This window comes from Eubalaena glacialis, chromosome 6, assembly GCF_028564815.1.
Source record: "Eubalaena glacialis isolate mEubGla1 chromosome 6, mEubGla1.1.hap2.+ XY, whole genome shotgun sequence".
In the NCBI taxonomy this organism is placed as follows: domain Eukaryota; kingdom Metazoa; phylum Chordata; class Mammalia; order Artiodactyla; family Balaenidae; genus Eubalaena; species Eubalaena glacialis.
Genome location: NC_083721.1, coordinates 40,435,847 through 40,453,959, shown reverse-complemented (window position 1 = coordinate 40,453,959; position 18,113 = coordinate 40,435,847). Strand labels below are relative to the sequence as shown.

Below are 18,113 nucleotides of genomic sequence, written 5' to 3'. Positions count from 1 at the left end.
GGGACAAGAGAGTTCTCTGGGATCTCATTTATGAGGGCACTAATCCCATTCATGAGGGCTCCACCCCATGACTTAATTGCCTCCCAAAGGCCTCACCTCTTAATACCATCACATTGGGGGTTAGGATCTAACATGAACTTGGCGGGGACACAAACATTCAGTCTGTAGCATCTAACCTTTGCATTTTATAACATAAAGGGGAAGGTGGATGTGATTGCCTTTGCTCCCTGTTTCTCTCTGTCACTTATTACCTTCTTTTGTACTTGTTAATTTTGGTGTGACCCCGATTCACTGACTCATTGTTCAGAATTTTGGCTTGAAATAATCTCTTCGGAATGAAAAGTCATCCTCCTACCTTTTGGAAGTAGAAGAGAGGGGATTTTTGTTCTCTCTGAAGAATCTAGAGAGCACCCATATGGGTATATTATATAATAGTTCTTAATACTTACTGAGCTATGAATTAATATGTATTGAATACCCACTATATAAGGTATTGCCAGAGATACTTTATATATATTTTTGCTTTTAATCCTTAAACCAAATCTGAGATGGATCTTCTCTGATTCAGTTACTGATAAGGACACAGCTCAGTTTTCCTATTTGAAAACTGCTTCCTAAATCACAAATGCTCACGGTGGATTTGAACTAAGACCTGCCCCAATCTAAAGAGTTGCTGGGGTAGCATCTCCCTGTTTATATAGGTAAAAGAGACTATTAATTAAAACTGTTAAGTTAGACTGTAAATGGTTAATATTGAGGAATGAAGGTTTACCTTTTGGATGTATGTAGTGCTCCTCTTTGTCAGTGTGGGTTTAGGATGATGATCATGATTCTTTCCTGTCCCATAGTTTTAACCCAACTAAACAAACAAAGACAAAGGAATCAAGCAGATAAAGATCAAATCATTAGCATAATTATTGATCAGGCCAAATTGGAGATCTTAGATTAGGCTTACTACCATAATTGAACTTCCTGGAATCCTCAGCTAAATTTAGATTTTGGGAGATCCAATCCTAGGGAAAATCTAGTCTTCAGAGAAGATTCCCATAGACATCTTCCTTGTCACAACAGTTTAGAGCCTCGTTACTGTGAAAAGAGATGATGGTTGGTCAGATTTGCCTCAGAAAAGCATAGTCTGAGGCATGACTTACCTTACAAAGGTAGCAGGAGGAGCATGCACCTCCCTGCATGGGGGTGGCCCCAAAAAGAGAGAGTTGAAGGGGCTAAGCCACAGGGACTCATTTTCCTCTCCTATTCTCAGGCATCATATCAAATATCACATCTCTCTTCCTTTAGGAAGAGTTAGGAGTGTTTTAGGTCAGTTGCCCCAAGAAACAGACTCTCTGATGCAGTTTTGGTTGTAGGAAATTTATGCAGTAATGTTCTCAGGGCAACATCTTTGTGCAATGAGAGAAGAATTGAACAGGAGAAGTCTCACAATGAATAAGTTCAACTGAACCTCAGTGGATTCTACAGGGAGCTCTAGATCTGGGATGGCCTTTTATAATTGTCTTGCCTTAAGTCAGGGTGGATGGGCTTTTATATTCCCACACTGATCAGTTACTGGATGGATTTGCCCCTGGAAAAAAGGTCATGACATTAGGCAAGGTAGCCTTGTTCAGCTGAAAACAATTCCCAAAGCGAAACAACTGAAGGTCATGAGCTGCCAACAGCAGGAGAATGAATATCTCAACACAGAATAGTGAGGGACCTGACAGCCCGCCACAGTATCCACTACAGAGGGACAACAAAAGAGTGGCAGCTACTCTCCCACTTTTCTAACTACTTGTAAAAGAAGTTTCTGTGTAATAGGCCCAAGCAGGGAAGGTAAGATTGTTGAGAAGAATGAGAGATGAGTCCCTCTATGTAATCTGTGCAAAGCTGACCTGACCGTGCAGCCCAAAACAGCTCAGAACTCAACATCTTTGTTAGGTGACTATTGAGCAACGGTGAAAAGAGCCTGCATTCAGGTGAGACAGGCACGAAACTTCCCAAAGACCAGGTACTTAGGCCACCAAAATATAAGTCATTTTCACATTAGGAGGTAAATAAATTAATCCAACCATTTGGAGAGAAATTTGATAAAGAATATGCCCTTTTCATCAATAGGGGGAAGATTTAATACTTTCAGGTGCATTTTAATTTTGCAGCCATTTAATGAAATTAAGAAGTCTGGGAGGTTGAACATGATATAATGTTTAGTGACCTAAGAAAGTTTTAGAGTATCTTGTATGGTATAATCCAAGGGTCAGCAAAATTTTTCTGTAAATGGCCTGATAGGAATATTTAATGCTTTGCGGGGGTCACACTGTCTGTTGCCACCTCTCAACTCTGCTTTTGTAGTGTAGAAGCCCATCACAGACAAAAAAATAAATGAGCTGGCGGTGTCCCAATAAAATTTCTATTGATACTAAAATTTGAATTTTATATGCTTTTTGTGTGTCATGAAATGATACTCTTCTTTTTTCATTCCTTCTTTCTCAACCATTTAAAACTATAAAATCCATTCTTCCATTCTTAGCTCATGGATTATGTATAAACAGATGGTGGGCCTGATTTGGTCTATGGGCTATAGTTTGCTGACCTCTAGTATGTATAGTCCCATGTGAATACTTGTTATCTGTCAACACACATACATATGCATGTGTGTGCCTAGAAGTGTATACCCCAATTTTTAATGGTCATTGCTCCTAGTAATTGGTGTGCAATGTGAGCTTTGAAGCTAGATTGCCTGGTTTTGTAAGCCCAGCTCTGTCCCTTCCTAGCTACAGGGCTTTGGGCAAATTTTTTAACCTGCTTGGTGCCTCAACTTCCTTATCTTTAAAAGATGTTTCATTGGGTGGTTTCAAGGATTAAATGAGTTAATGAAGTAAAACATTTACAGATGTGCCCTGCACATAGTAGGTACACTATAAATTCTGGCTACATAAGGGAAAGTGATCAGACCTTCACTCATTTTAGCTTTAAAAAATTTATTATTGAACAATATTTCACATATCATACACTTCAGCATTTGAAAGCATACAATTCACTGGGTTTTAGTATGTTGACAATGTTCTACAACCATCTCCACTGTCTAGTATAGAGCATTCCCATCACCTCCACAAGAAATTCCATACTTCCTCCTTCCACTATTACCTGGCAACCACTAATCTACTTTCTGCCTCTATGGATTTTCCTACTGTGGACATTTCATATAAATAGAGTCATACAGTATGTGACCTTTTGTGTCTGCCTTCTTTCTCTTGGCCTATGTTTTCAAGATTCATCCATACAGGATGTATCAGAACTTCATTCCTTTTTAGGGTGGATACTATTCCATTGTATGAATGTACCACATTTTGTTTATTCATTCATTCAGTATTTGGTTTGTTTCTACTTTTTGGCTAATAAGCATAATGTAATGAACACTCATATACAAGTTTGTGGGTGAACATATGTTTTCAGTTCTCTTGGCTATGTACCTAGTAGAACTATGGGGTTGAGAGAACCTCACTTTTTATTTTATATACCTCTCTATTTCTTGAAAATATTTCAAAGAGCATTTACTATAGCCATAATTTTTTTTTAATTTAATTACAGAGTATCGTAATACAGTAATAGAAAAGAGTTCTGGGGTTTGGTAGACAAAATTCTTCTACAAGCATGAGGAGAGATGGTCCATCTTTTGTGAAGGGCCCAAGCTAGGGTGAGGAGAGTGAGGTGCCGGAACTCAAAATTTAAAGAGATACTCACTTTCCAAGACGTGCAAGTACATACCTCCTTAAATTTTGCCTCACCCTGCCCTGGCCCTACTTTCCTGCCTTGCCTGATTTGCTGTCACTTATTGCTCCCTCTGTTGAATGGATACTTCATATACATCGCTCAGAATGATCAGTGTGTTGATATGATTGTAGGGCATCTGTATCTGCCCTCCTTGTGCAAAATACCCATCTTTACCAAAAGGCTGTTATCAAAAATCCCACATAACACTTTCCCCTTTCCTTTAGCAGTCTAAAAACTGGGTTTTATTGCTTCCATGGGAACAATAGTTCCTGAATGTGATAAGAGGGGCTTAATTGAAAAACAGAAAGGTCTATGGTGAAATGAATCTGTTAACATTGCCTCCTACGTACATCTCTTTGAGATCAGAATTCACTTTAGCGTATAAAAGGCTATTATGCATTCTTTAGTAAAGAAACATCTTAAATTTTGCTTAATAAGAGATTTTCCAATCTGATTTTCTTTGGAGCACATTTTGTTTTTAGCATACTTATTAACTTCTCATGGAATGCTCTTTGGGAAATGCTGTTTCCTTTTTTTCATCATAAAAGCCATGTAGCTTTCAACTTCCATCAGAAACTTTCACCGAACATTTAGCTGCTGTGAAGAGGTATAGTTTAGGAAGGACAGGTGGGGCTGAAGATAATACCTAGGAGGGTAAGCTGAAAAAGGGAAGACCCAGGATATGGCAGATTAATTTCAGTAACCTCAGAGTACTGTATGGGGCCCCTTTGTGTGTTAGGGAGAGGAGAGTTAAATGTGGAAATATTTGTGATTGTGATACAATATATTATTAGATATGCATATATGAATGCAAGAATATGTCTCTTCTTATCATGCTCAGATTTTTTCATGATGACATTAAGTAAATTCTGACCTACAATTTCATCTGTCAGTGGCCATAACCAAAAAAAAATGCATCTTATGGAAATGCTGTCATTCTTATTTCCTGTTATTACCAATAATTTACCTAATGTAGGACATACAATGTTGTATATTCCAGCCAGTTTGAATTAATTTTTCAAGTAAAGATTTGTTAATGAGGTCTTGTTATTGAAATACAAAGTTGACTTTATTTATAAGTTCTACTTCATCCACTGTATTTAAATTTACAGAAAGGAAAAAGAGTCATGATTTGTGGTATGACTTTTTTTCTATAAACACAAGCTGCTCATAGCTTGAGCTTGTTTTCATCTCTAGATTCACAGATATATTTTTCTTAGGCTCCCTCAAGTTATTTTAACTCCAATTTTGTTATAAATCTATCTTTTTTTTCACTTTGAGAAATGTTACAATAACTCAATATAAAATATACATAAACAACTTAGAGTTGAGGTATACATATTCTTTTTGACAAGATACACTTAGGTTAGCCTAAAATTAAAAAATGAAACGATATTCAACAATATTCTGTGCTATATCACAGGTTCAAGAAATCTGGAGCTAAAAGAACATTTACATATATTGATGTACCTTCTGGTTTCTCAAACATTTTATCATATAAGCATTAACCATACATTTGTATAAGTAGTAGATTCAATGAGTGAATCATTATATGATTCTGCCCCAAAGTGTGATTATAGCCAGATATCAAACATTCACCTCTCATTGATGAACATACCTTCAGATATTGAGTGAAATCAAGATTATATATCAAAGAATGTGACATCAGTTCCTATGAGACAGAGAAAAACTGTAACTATAATAGTCAATAGATCTAAAAATGCAGGTTTGTGAAATTTTCCATAAGTACAGGAAGCTATGTTTCTAGTATTCTCTCAAATGTTGAGGCATATACCAAATTATTTCTGAAGAGACTTTTATACCAATGGGCTTGATTAACCTGCAAATAGAAATACTCTGTTAAGAAACCTGGAAAAAATATTTTTGAGCTCTTAAATTTTGATAGTGAACACGGAGCACTGGGCAACAATAGGGAAGTTAGGAGTTCACAAACGTCCTTCTTTTATTTTTTTCTTCATAGACACTATGTGTCTGATAATATCATAAAAGTAAAATCACCTTAGATGGTTTTCTGAATTTTTTTATGATATAAGGCCTATAAACTATATATATATTTATATATGTATAAATGTTTATACATATATGCACTTATATATGTATAAATATATGTATTCATAGTTCTACATATATATTTATAGTTTTATATATATGTATATATATAAATCTGGTTTAATCTGAATCTTCTAATCTGAATATTTTGTGAAAGAGACGTCTTTCATAAATGACCAAAAATGCATTTTAATGCAATCTAAGTTGTAATTATTATTGCTCAAAATTATTATACAGTGTTCCCTTTGAAATAGGCTAATTAAACTACTTCATTGGTTAAGATCAGTCTTGCTTAATACTATATGGAGGCTTTACATTGAAATCCATTAGAAGTATAAATATCTTTGTTTTATCAAATATAGGAAGTAAAAGAGCAGGGTAAAAATAGCTCACATACTAGAGCAGCAAATGGAGAAGCAGTTTCTCTCCATGAAAGAGAAATGGATTTAAAGTTACCACTTGCTTTTCCATCCAGCCTGTAAGTTACCATCTCTCTAGATCACCTCTCAAGACCCATGCTTTCTTGTAGGTGGTCTGGTGCTGACAAGCTTTTATTTGGAATATTAAGGGTATCAAAATCATGGAGCTTTGCATCCAGTAACTTCTTGGAAATCATTTCTCTCTCTAAACACATACATTTACAATAAAAGACCAAAGGAAACCAAGAGTTACCAACCTAAGACATTTGAATATTTACCTGATAGCCTAGTGCTCCAATTCCAGGCTTTATAATGAAAGAGAAATATGCTAAATTTGGAGAGAGATCATTGAGAGCCACAGTAATAATTAATAGGACAGTATGAGCTCTAAAAAATATTAAAACACCAAGATATTTTTCAGCATAGAGAAGAGAAGGCATCAAAGCAACACATATGATAGGAACTCAACTACAAGCAGTTCCTCTCTTTTCCATTTCACCGCTTCTTTGGAACATATATACTAGTCATTTAATATATATATATGAAGGTTATGGGGTTGGTGATTCATTGAAATCTTTCCTGATGTTATTAATGATTTTTATAAATGAAGAAGTTAAGGAATTTTATTTAATAGTGTCATAAAATAAAATAGACACAGAAGCTTGCTTCTAATCATTTGATTTCAGCAGGGAGACACATTAAATGGCATTTTAATACAGAAGCCATCCCTAGGACTATGTGATTTTTCAATGACAGTCACGCTGGTCGATAGAGATTTATAGATTTCTGGGTACTTACCTTGAGGGCATTATCTCAATTAGAATAGTTAAAATGTCACAAAGAAATAGTTGTGGGTTAAAAAAATACTAGGAAGAATGTTTATAAAGTGATACTTCCTGTGGACTTTTTTTTTTTTTTTAAAGTTTATTATGATTTGGTGACAGTAAAGACTTTAGTAATTAACAACTGATTGCTTCACACTTTCTGTAATCCTTTTTCTTTTTCTTTGGCCTATGGCATAAGTCTATTTTCCACTGAGAGGGAAAAAAAAGAAAAAACACCAAAGGTATGTTACAGTATTTACACACTCTTGAATGGTGTTAGTTGTATAAGGCACATGTCCAGAATGACAGTTTCGTGACCAGAAGGGTAATGGAAACCATCTTCGAGATGCATGCAAAAGGCCAGGAGATCCCAGCCAGAGAGTGAGATCTGCATGAAGAGTAGCAGGATGGTAAATCAGAGGGAGAAATGCATTCCAGAGCACTGCTGTCAGTTTTGAGTATCCAGGACTGGATTCTGCAGGACCTTAATGAGACTCCCCGACTCTCCCAGGGCCATGTAGATCTTGCCCATGCTCTCTCCCGGCCCTTCATCCTTAGAATGGTGCCATAATGTCACAATACCCGAAACCTGGGGATTTCTTCCCACAGATCCTCCTCCGACCTTATAGGACAAATGCAGAAGCCTTCTGAGAGGATTCTGCATGTTTTAGGATGCATTTGAATAATAATACAAATAATTGCCTGTGTGATATGTGTGTGTGAATCCTTGTGAAAGACATCTTGGTTAAGGGAAAATGCTATTTTTCATACATTGCTGGTAGAAAATTAAAGAATTGTAGGCTTTTTAAAAAAGTGAACTAGAAAATGTATTACAGTTAAAAATTCTCATAACCTTTGGCACGGTATTCTTCCTCTTGTGAGTCTATGCCACACAAATAACAAGCAGCAGCATATGAGGATAGAGGTACAAAAATGTGTATTGTGACAATATTCATAGTAGCAAAAAAGTGGAATCAAGTGACTGCCATCAAGAGGGTAATCTATGAGTGAAGTATGTTTTGTGTGGTATTGCTGACTGAAACAAAAAAAAAAGATGAAGAAGTGCCTATAGATGCCCTTTTTGTAAAAAATGGATGGCAAGAAATCCTGCATATGTGTACATGTACTTACAATTCAATGAAAGAAGAGAAGACTAGTTTGCCAATTTGTGTTTCCTTTTGGGGCTGAAGGTATTGGGGTCACTAATATGAGTTTAAGGAGGAGAGAATAAGAGAAAAAATATGTATGTATGTATGTATGTGCATATGTGTGTGTAAGAGAAAGAGACAAGGAAAAAGAGAGGAGAAAGATTGATTTTATCAATAATTTACTCTTTCCCCCAAACTTAGGGGCTCATAAAATCATGGTAAATACAGGAACGTTAATCTTTGCAGAGATGTTTATGGAAAAAGCAGAGGGCCAAAAAATAGAGTCCAGGACCCGTATCTTCACGTAGCTATATTATGCTGAGCAAATCTCACAACCTCTCCACTCCTCTTCCTTAGATGCAAAATGGAGATGATACTCCCTACTCTGACACAACTAGGAGATTCCAATGAACTAATGAACGTGGCTGTGTTTTCTAGATGGTGACACATGGTGCAGAGCTAAAGCTCTCATTATTTTTAATAAATGTGGTGCATTTCAAACAGAAAAAGTCACACTGGAGATGTGAAGCATCATGCATAATTGAGATGCAAACTTTAAATACCTCTATCACTTCCTGACTATTTCTAATTAATTTGTTTCTGTTCTTGAAGAATAGCTGTGATATTTATTGGAGTCAAATTTTGCAGTAGTGGTGTTTGCTGGTATTGGCCATACCTTGAAAACTGGGTGCTTTTGTATTGGTTGGGCAGATTATGAGAGAAGGGAGGATAAAGAATCAAGAAGATAAGGATTTGAAGGGTCATCAGAATATACATCTTTGACATTTTTAAACATAGTTTTCTCCATCTAAACGCTCTACCATGTGGTAGGGGTTACTAAATAAGTACATCCTATCCCATTGTGCTTATGGATGGTTAAGATATTTGTTCTTGACACTCACATAGATCGAAAGGAAATTTTATGTGCAGAATAAGGAAGTTAGACTATGCGTATAATTAGATTCACCAAAGCTCTATTAATACATGCTAATCTTCAAAAGTTGTGAACTAAAAACGGATTCATTTTCCATTCTAGTATTAATTTTGTGAACAAGTTGCTATCAGTAGCTATATAAATTGGGTGGCATCTCTTGCTTTCTGAAATGTTTTCTTAAAAATTGCAAGCAAAATTGGGCAACACCATTATCTTTTGATTATTTTCTTGAAGGAGTTGTCATCAACTACCTGTCGTTGATTGGGGATGTTGTCAAAGTACACAGTGTCTTCCCAAGAGAAGCTTATATGCTTGCCTGAGAGGAGAGCTATACAAGTTCAATAAACTCATACTTAATTCTAACATGACTCTAATGGAGAACCACTCAAAGCATTAAAAGGCTTGTTTCAGGGGTCAGTGTATTTTGTATCAGCAAATTGTCTTTTCAGTAATGCTTTCCTATTTCCTGTATCACATATAGGCATGCATCTAAAAGAAACAGCTCGAATGAAGAAATCCATTTTAGAACTTGTCCCCAGGCAATTTCACATTGACTTTCAAATAAGCTACAAAGATTCTATACAAAATTTCTATATGGCCTGTGGAATTTACAGATACTTTTTATTCTCTTTCTGGCTGTCTAACTCTTCTCTTATTGTTCTATTTATCAACAATACAAGGTTTCACAAACAGTTGTCTGTGGCCAACATGTTCTGAATTCCTTGGCAAAAAGATGACCAAAAAAAGTCTTGCAAGAGACCGATGAGAAGCAAAATATGCCATTTTTTGTTTGGTTACAGCCTGATATACTGGGCATTTAATTTTTGTCGACCACAAGCATGTGTTATAATGCTTATTTTCATAGCTGCCTTGTTTGAGCAGTATCAGGTGACATCTAGCATCTTCACAATCATTGAAGCCCTATTTATGTTTGCTTGGATTGGACAGACGTTTCTGGATAATGTCAGAGAGTGAGCTTGTGTTCGTGTCACATAGAAGTGAGATGAAAAATTACTGATGTCAGTGTAGAATTGATCTATACACACGTCTCATTCTTACTGAATATTTTCCAATATGTTTTGATTTAATGGGAAGATTGATTACTTAAACTAAATGGGCATAAAAATTACATTGTATTTCTGCACTTCTGAAGTAAGTTTTAAAATTTTAGAGTTCTTAACTAACTCATAGTTTCAGGTAGAATGTTTGCTGTATTGGTGTTGTGTCCCTAATTAAGGTTTTATGGGTAAGCAGTGGATCCAGATTAGCTCTTCCTTTGGTTGGATTATCTATTTTCTAGATCGTAAAGCTGTCACTGCATAACCTAGAAACCTCTTTAAAGATGCATGTTTGGCTGTATTTGTTATCCAGCAGATGTCTGGATGGTTAGAATCTCTTGAGAGTATTATAACTTGTGGTTTCAGTTACAATAAGTGATCCAGGCGTTTTTCTGGTCTTGCTCTTCTCCAGTTCTGGGAGAAAGTCTGTAGAAGAAATCACAGAGGGTATTTCATTTCACTCTTCCCCATTCCTTTTTTGCTTTATTCTTTGTCTCTGTCTTCAAAGTTACTTTTTATCTGCTTTGAAATTGAGGTCACTAACTTGGTGAGAGGTGTCTTCATGCCATATTGCACCTCCTGGTCCCCAGCTTCTCTCAGCCAAGAGGTTATCACACTGACACTGACATTTTGAACGTGGTAAATTGCTGCTGTGATCAAAAACTACCTAACTCTGTGATTTATATTATATATTTGTCCAAAAGGTCGGTTTTAGAATGGCTGGTCCAGATTTGTAATTCCATATTCTTATGCTTAAAGTACTTGCCAATTTCCCTTCCAGCTGGGCATTTAAAGTGCACAAGTCTGAGGTAGTGGATATCGCTAAAGGCAAAGGCTGGAGAGTCTGTGCATGAGTTTGTGGTTTCGGAGGGAGGAGAGGTCTGAGAGGGCAGACAGACTAAGGGGGCTTGCCACCTGGGCCAGGAGCAGTGGGAAACACCTGGCCACTGAACTGCTAGTCACCTGCAATGTTGGCCGCAGGTGTGTGGGTGCCATGCTTCTTACAATAATGCAGTAAATTATGGTCTACCGGTAACGTCAGGTTCAGAGAGCTTTAAAGCTCTACTCCTCTTTTGAATCTGAATTAAAGATATTTCGGCAGGTTCAGACAGTTTTCACCTCATTGTTTCTGACAGTGTGGAGATTTTAAGCCAATTCTAAATGTACCCCGAGAAAATGTCTCTATACACTGAAAACCCTCCCTCTGCTAATCAGTTATTACTCGGTCATAGTTAGGTATCTTTTATTATTGTTTTAGTATGTAAGAGTTGTAATGATAAGTTAATAATTGTAATTTAAGTGTCATAATAAATTTAATCCTTGGTCTGGTTCAAGAATGCATCTTGTTTGTGATGACTTTTAAAAGAAATTTAAGTACTAAGTATGGAGGTACTTAGTGCTCATCAAATTGGCCAAAAATACAAGTAATACATGAGAAAAAATGCTAATATACCTAATATACAGAAAGCATTTAGAAATCAATGAGGAAATTACTTTCTTAAAAGCGTAGAAAAGAGGCCAAAGATAAAACACAGAGGAAGAAATGCCATAATCTCAATAATGTTCAGCTTCATTAATATTGAAAGAAATGTAAATTGAAATGATTAGATACTTTTAATCTATAATAATGATAATAATAGTAAAAATATGAATATTGGTACAAACTTTCTGAAACATACCCCTCATGATGAAATATGTAAGCATAAATGTGGGTATATGCTTGGGTTCAGCAATTATACAAACATATTTTCAGGAATTTTTCTTATCTACCAAAATATTCACATAAGTAACAAATATATTTTTACACGTGTGTGTGTGTATCCAAATGATGCATATCTATAGAGTACTGGGTAATTTATGGTATAGGGCAGAATGAATATTGTGTAGCCCTTCAAAAGGGTTGATCTACATATACTGACATGAAATGGTTTTCCAAGATAATATTGCTGGTGAAATAAGCATGTTGTAGCACAGGATAAACAGAGGTGTATGCATGTACATCTGAAGTATACTCAACAAGTTGTGTGATGACAGGGGACATTACGTACAACTTTTACTTTCAAAATACTTTGTAACTTGATTTTTAAACAAGAAATCTATGATGTTTTAAAGTTTAAAAAAACAAAGATGTTTTAAAAACAAATAAAGGGAGGTCTCTATGGTGAGTAAACATGATCTATCTTGATATTCACCTGAAATGAAATCATAGTTCCCAAATTGGATAGCCCTCACTCTTATTTTTTTTCCCTTCATTAGTGTTAAGGTGTTACCCCCATGTAGATCTTATTTAGAAATTCTTAACTAGCATTTAAGCTGATTGCTCCAGGCCTCAGACAAACAAATGCAGTTGTATGATCATTAGCAGTGATAATTTTATAAAGTAGGAGAAGATAATATGACTGTCTCTCACATCACATAGTTTGTGATCATTTGACAGTATGTCAGTGTTAGATGTCAGGTTGTTGGTGAAGGTTGGATATTTTGATATAGCATCCAATACAGTGTTGTATATATTTATATTTGTAATAATTATAGCTTTTCTTTATTAAAGCAAGGATGAAGCAGGGATTCTTTTTTTTTTTTTAATGTAGAAATAAGCTACCAGCTTCTTTTAGTCTAATAGCAAGCATTCTGATCTACAAGGGTTTTCTAGACTCAATATCTATGAAATGAAAAGTTCATTTAAGTATTTTCTTTACTTTTCAGTCATAAAGTATTCTACCTGCACATCCAGGTTTTATGTTCCTATTTTTCTTCTTCTCTTTTTATCAACAGCATGTTCACCAGTGCATGGTTACCACATTACCTCTTTTATCTCCAGCAATAAAATTAATTGGAAGCATATTCAACTTACTTATGAGCGATAGTCGATGATGTTGTTAAGTGATTATGCCTCCTTAGAAGTAGGATATGCTTTTCTAGTGGCTATGACTCTGATAATCACATAGTCCCTAAAACTCAGGTGTGCTGGAGTGTAACATTTTCTGGAAGCCAATTTATTATTTATTTCTGCCCCATAACAGAAAATTTAACTTCATCAATTCTTTTTTTTAATTTACTTCATTCAAGTATAGCTGATTTACAGTGTTGTGTTAATTTCTGCTGGACAGCAAAATGATTCAGTTATACACACATATATATATATATATACATTGTTTCTCATATTCTTTTCCATTATGGTTTATCATAGGATATTGAATATAGTTCCCTGTGCTCTACAGTAATTTCATCAATTCTGAGTATTCATAGTCCAGCCCAATGATATCTTCATTGCTCAGTGTTTTAAAACACTGTCCCACTTAGAGTTGAAACCTCTTCTCAGACGCTTCCCTCACGCTCTCCCTAGGGATTGCTTCACATTGCATCACGTTGTTTGTCACATTGTGAACATTGTTGATTGAGAGGTTGCTCTCTGCTCTTGGCCTTGTCATTTCATTCCTATCTTGGCCTTTGTTTGCAAGCTTCTCCCCTCCCCCCACTGTTTCTCTGTGCATTCTCCATACTGTGCTCCCCCGACAGTGACTAATTACTTCGAGTTCAGCTTCCTAATATTTGTGATCATCCCTCCAAGGTGCTCAGCTGGGGTGGCTCGTGCCATTTCTTCTGCCATGGGGTACCCACATCTTCTGCCATGGGATACCCACATTTTCTTCCATGGGGTACCCACTACTATGGAATGTAGTAGCAGGCCTGCCAGAAATCTCTCTGAACTAACTTCTGTATCATTGTTGCAGGGGCCCATGGGAACTTTAAGATCTTTTCATCAGGCACGTTGGAGTTGAAGGAAACTAGGGAGGGGGAAGTTTCTAGGCTTTCTATGCTTAGACACACCCTGTTGCCATCTCTACTTCCTTATTCCCAGAGCCTTTTGCAAGAGATGAATCTGTGAAGCAACAGCCTCCCAAAAATCTCAGCTAGAAAATGAGAAAATGAGTTATGATGCCTTGATATATAGTCAGATTCTTCAAATTTTAAAGGGAAGTCCTATTATGATCTTCTGTGACCAAGACTTCTCTCCTGCTACTAATTATTCTATATTTCTTTCTTATGTTCGTACTTCCTTTGTTCTATTCCTGGGTCTGGGTTTTTTTTCCCTTTTCTTTTGGTGGTCAGGTGGTGGTGGTGTTGGAACTGAAGGGAGGAACTGGGTCTGTGGGCTTGCATTTCCTTTCAGGCTTTTCTCCTAAAACTCCATCCCAGACTCAAACTCTGAAGCCAACAATGTGATGTCTTTGTTCTTTGGTCCCATTTCTGACAACCACCTCATGAGTCAAATGGCCACCCTATGTCTTCAGTGTTCACACTGGGGAGGTCTGTGGGGGGCAGGGAGGAGTGGTTATAGTAAAGATACATATCAAAAAAACACATCAGTTAATAAAACATGTCCATTACACGATTGGAGTAGTCTTCATCTGAAGTATAACAAACTAACTACTGTGTAATCATTTGCTGTGTCTTGGGGAAAGCTTTTCAAATGTATAGTTTAAAAAAAACAATAGGAGAGCTATTTTGTTAACACTGGTATCCATTCGGTTAAATCAAGGTGTTTCTAAACAGTGCAAAAAGGAATAAAGCAGAAACTAACACACCATTGTAAAGCAATTATACTCCAATAAAGGTGTTAAAAAAAATGTATTGACTTTTCTTCGAATTAATTTAATGAAAGGATTTTGACTCAGGGAGTTGCAGGAGTATAGGCTAGTGTCACAGCCTACGGACAATGTAGTCCACATAGGGGGAGCCATATACATTATGGTTAAGACCGTTGACTCTGATATCAGACCACCTATTTTCAGTCCTGGCTCTACCACTTAATAGTTAACATAACCTCTCTTACTCTCAGTTTTCTCATTTGTAAAATGGATATATATATATATATATATTTAGCATGGTTGGAAGCATTAAATGAGATATTTCACATAAAGCAGCACAATGTCTGGCATATTCAGCCCTAAGAAAGTGTTTGCTAACATTATTGTTATGATGTTTATTTTCCTTTCATGGAAAGTCTCACAGACTAAACAATAAAACTAAAACTGAGTTACTAACATCAAGAGAAAAACATGGGTGATTTCAGCTAGCCAGTGGGCAGATTTCAGAATGTTTTATAAACTAATTTCATATAGGTTTGAGTTAAGGAATTGAGAAGGCAAAAAAAGACTAAATAGGAACAAAATAATAGCAGAGATGATTTTGTGTTCTGGTAAGAAAATATGGGGAAACCCCAAGTAACTGTAGATCATGTAAGGATCATGGGTTAAAGATATATATAGACCACATAAGGATCATGGGTTAATGACTTTGTCCCCTTTCACCCTTACTTGGAAAACTAAGTGTACTGGCTGATTCTTAAATATTCTGATCTTCCTTCAATAAGTGTTTAACAAGAAAGATCGTAGTCCTGCTTTCCTGTTACAACTTACTAGTAGTAGGGTCTTTTGCCTGTGGTTGTTCATTTTCTTGTGCTTTACTCATACCTATTTTGAAATTTACAGGTATAGATACCTAGTAATCAAAGTAAAAATTTTATTTATGTCCCATCACTAAGAAGAAGCTAAGCCAAAAGGACAACATTAGCTATTTAATATGTTTCAGGGCGTAGATGAATTGATTTTTTTAAGGTTTGCTTTGGAGTAATGCAAAGTTTTAGAAACAAAACAATTGAAGAGACGAAGTTATAATGAAAGTTATTCCAACCAGTTATTCTGGTTAGAATATTTAGGGCTCTGTTAAGTAATGTAATCCTTGTCCACAGAAAAAGGCTAACATGCTTTTGAGGGAGTCATCTGTCTTTGCAAGGCAAACTAAGGATTGCTTTTATTTAAGAAGAAAAAAAGACACTCAAACCACTTGATGATTCCAACACTATTCATGACTTACAGTGCTGACATTCTATAGATTGATGTAGTCTTCAAGTGTGGAAAATACTGAGTCATACAGAAGATGAGATGTTTTAATAATGAAAAAAATATTTATGCAGTCAGCAGATTGTCAGTTAAGGTGGTTTAGATTATAAAAGTCAACCAACGGAGACTTTGTCAGGTTGCAAATTATTCTGACCACAAAATTATTCGAAAATGAATAAAGCAAACTTAGAGTGAATTGGTACATCCCAGATCCTTTTACTTCTTCCTGCTTCTCTTTATCCTTCTCTTCTTCTTTTGAAATGAGGAAGGAAAACTATTGACTCTGTATCTAAACATAATGCTAGTATACATGAGAAAAAACTTAAGATGGAGCTAATCTTTTGGCATTCTAGAAGTGCTGCTTTTTCCCAGGATACAAATGCTATGAACCAGAGATTGTGCCTTGTGGTTCTATGAGCTGCTTCTCTGACTCCTTTTATTTGTTCTTCCTCCCTTTATATAATCTGTTTTGTAGATTGTCTTAATGTCTCCTATCAATGACTGACTAATTGTATCTGTTTTATAATGACACGCATTGTTTTATAAAATTCTTTAACAAGTTGAAGGACAAGCAATGAAATCACTACAGCTGTTTTAGTGACAGTTACATTGAAAACCATACTGGCTCATTTAACCATTCAATTTCTGACATCCAGCCCAGACTTACAACAGGTTTAGGTTAAAAAATCAAGAAGACAGCCTGGGATCCTAGCACCCACATAACAGCAGTCACACTGCATTTCTACTCACTTATTTAATAGCCTTCTCTTCATGTTTAGGTATTTGGTTTTAAACAACTTAAGAGCAACCATTATTTGGAGTCTTCACTCTTCCAAACAATTATGCCTCAGGACAAAAATAAAGTGATTCAAGTGAGTGCAAGCTGAAGATTGTGTGCTAATTGCCCACATCAGAAATTAGTCAATTGACTACATTAGAACCAAATCAGTCATATTTTCTGTTTCCTCTTTGATATACTTCGTCCTAATCATTCTAGCTTTGAGTTGGAATTCATACATGTTCACATATTTTCCTTTTGTACTCCTATTTTTAAACTTATCTGTAAATTTCATTTTCTGGCTTTGAGATATGGATTTTTATAAGCCATCTTAAATAGTTTCTGAAAGAAAAGGCAATAAAAATAAGTAAATTTAGTCACTACCTTAGTCCAAAACTGTCATTTGATGGTTGCTGAAAAGTATGAACTGAAGCGCTGCCTAAATGCCCAAAGACCGGTTGTATCATTTTCCCCCGTATCAGTTCCTTTTGGGATTAGAAGGAAGAAATCTTCATTTATATTATTTTATTTATTATTCACACCTACTCTAGTAAGATAAAACCATAGTAAAGAATGTGTACCATGCAAATAACACTGCTCTAGTCTAGAGTTTTTTTGTCACCTACTGTGTTGGTTGGCTTTTTGAAAATTGTGAGCTCAATTGTCTTTTTGGTTTCTATACATAGTGCATTGTAGATTATGCCCATTTTTGAGTGCTACATATATTGATTCTTTTCTATTTCTCATTGTCGCTTTTTCTAGGTCTACAGCATCAAGACAAGAGTAAGGACTCACCATGGTACTGAAACACACAGTATTAGCAAGTTAGATTGAAGCGTGAATCCATGGGCCCACTGGGAAAAGATGCTGCCAGGGTTTGTCATTCTGCAGTGGGACACAGTAGACATGGAAGGAAAAGAGGAAGTGTTATCCAGCTGACTTTGGTTTGGAGCCTTTTCTTGAGAAAGCAGAGTGGGTCATAGACATTGAAGAAAAGCATTTTTGTTCATTTTTTCCCTCATCTGAGCCTTTGCCAACTGTGCAACTCTCTTATTTTTTGTCTTGCTTTTAACAATACATGGTTTAATTTTTGTTTCAGTTCAACACTTTTTTTGAGTTTTTTTTTTTTTTTTCTTTTTGAACCAACCACCTTGTCAGGAAAAGATGGACCACAAAGAAAATGATCATTCTTTCAGGAATACAGTTTTGTA

General features: G+C 35.9%; 1 protein-coding gene across 1 annotated transcript in view; it reads left to right on the top strand.

The window, feature by feature from the left end:
* Positions 1-18,113, top strand: part of VGLL3 (vestigial like family member 3) — a 41,887-nt gene extending 23,774 nt beyond the window's left edge. The window contains exon 4 of the mRNA XM_061192979.1: positions 17,665-18,113. Coding sequence (XP_061048962.1) covers positions 17,665-17,708 — 44 coding nt within the window. The 3' untranslated portion in view covers positions 17,709-18,113. The remainder of the gene's footprint in view (positions 1-17,664) is intronic.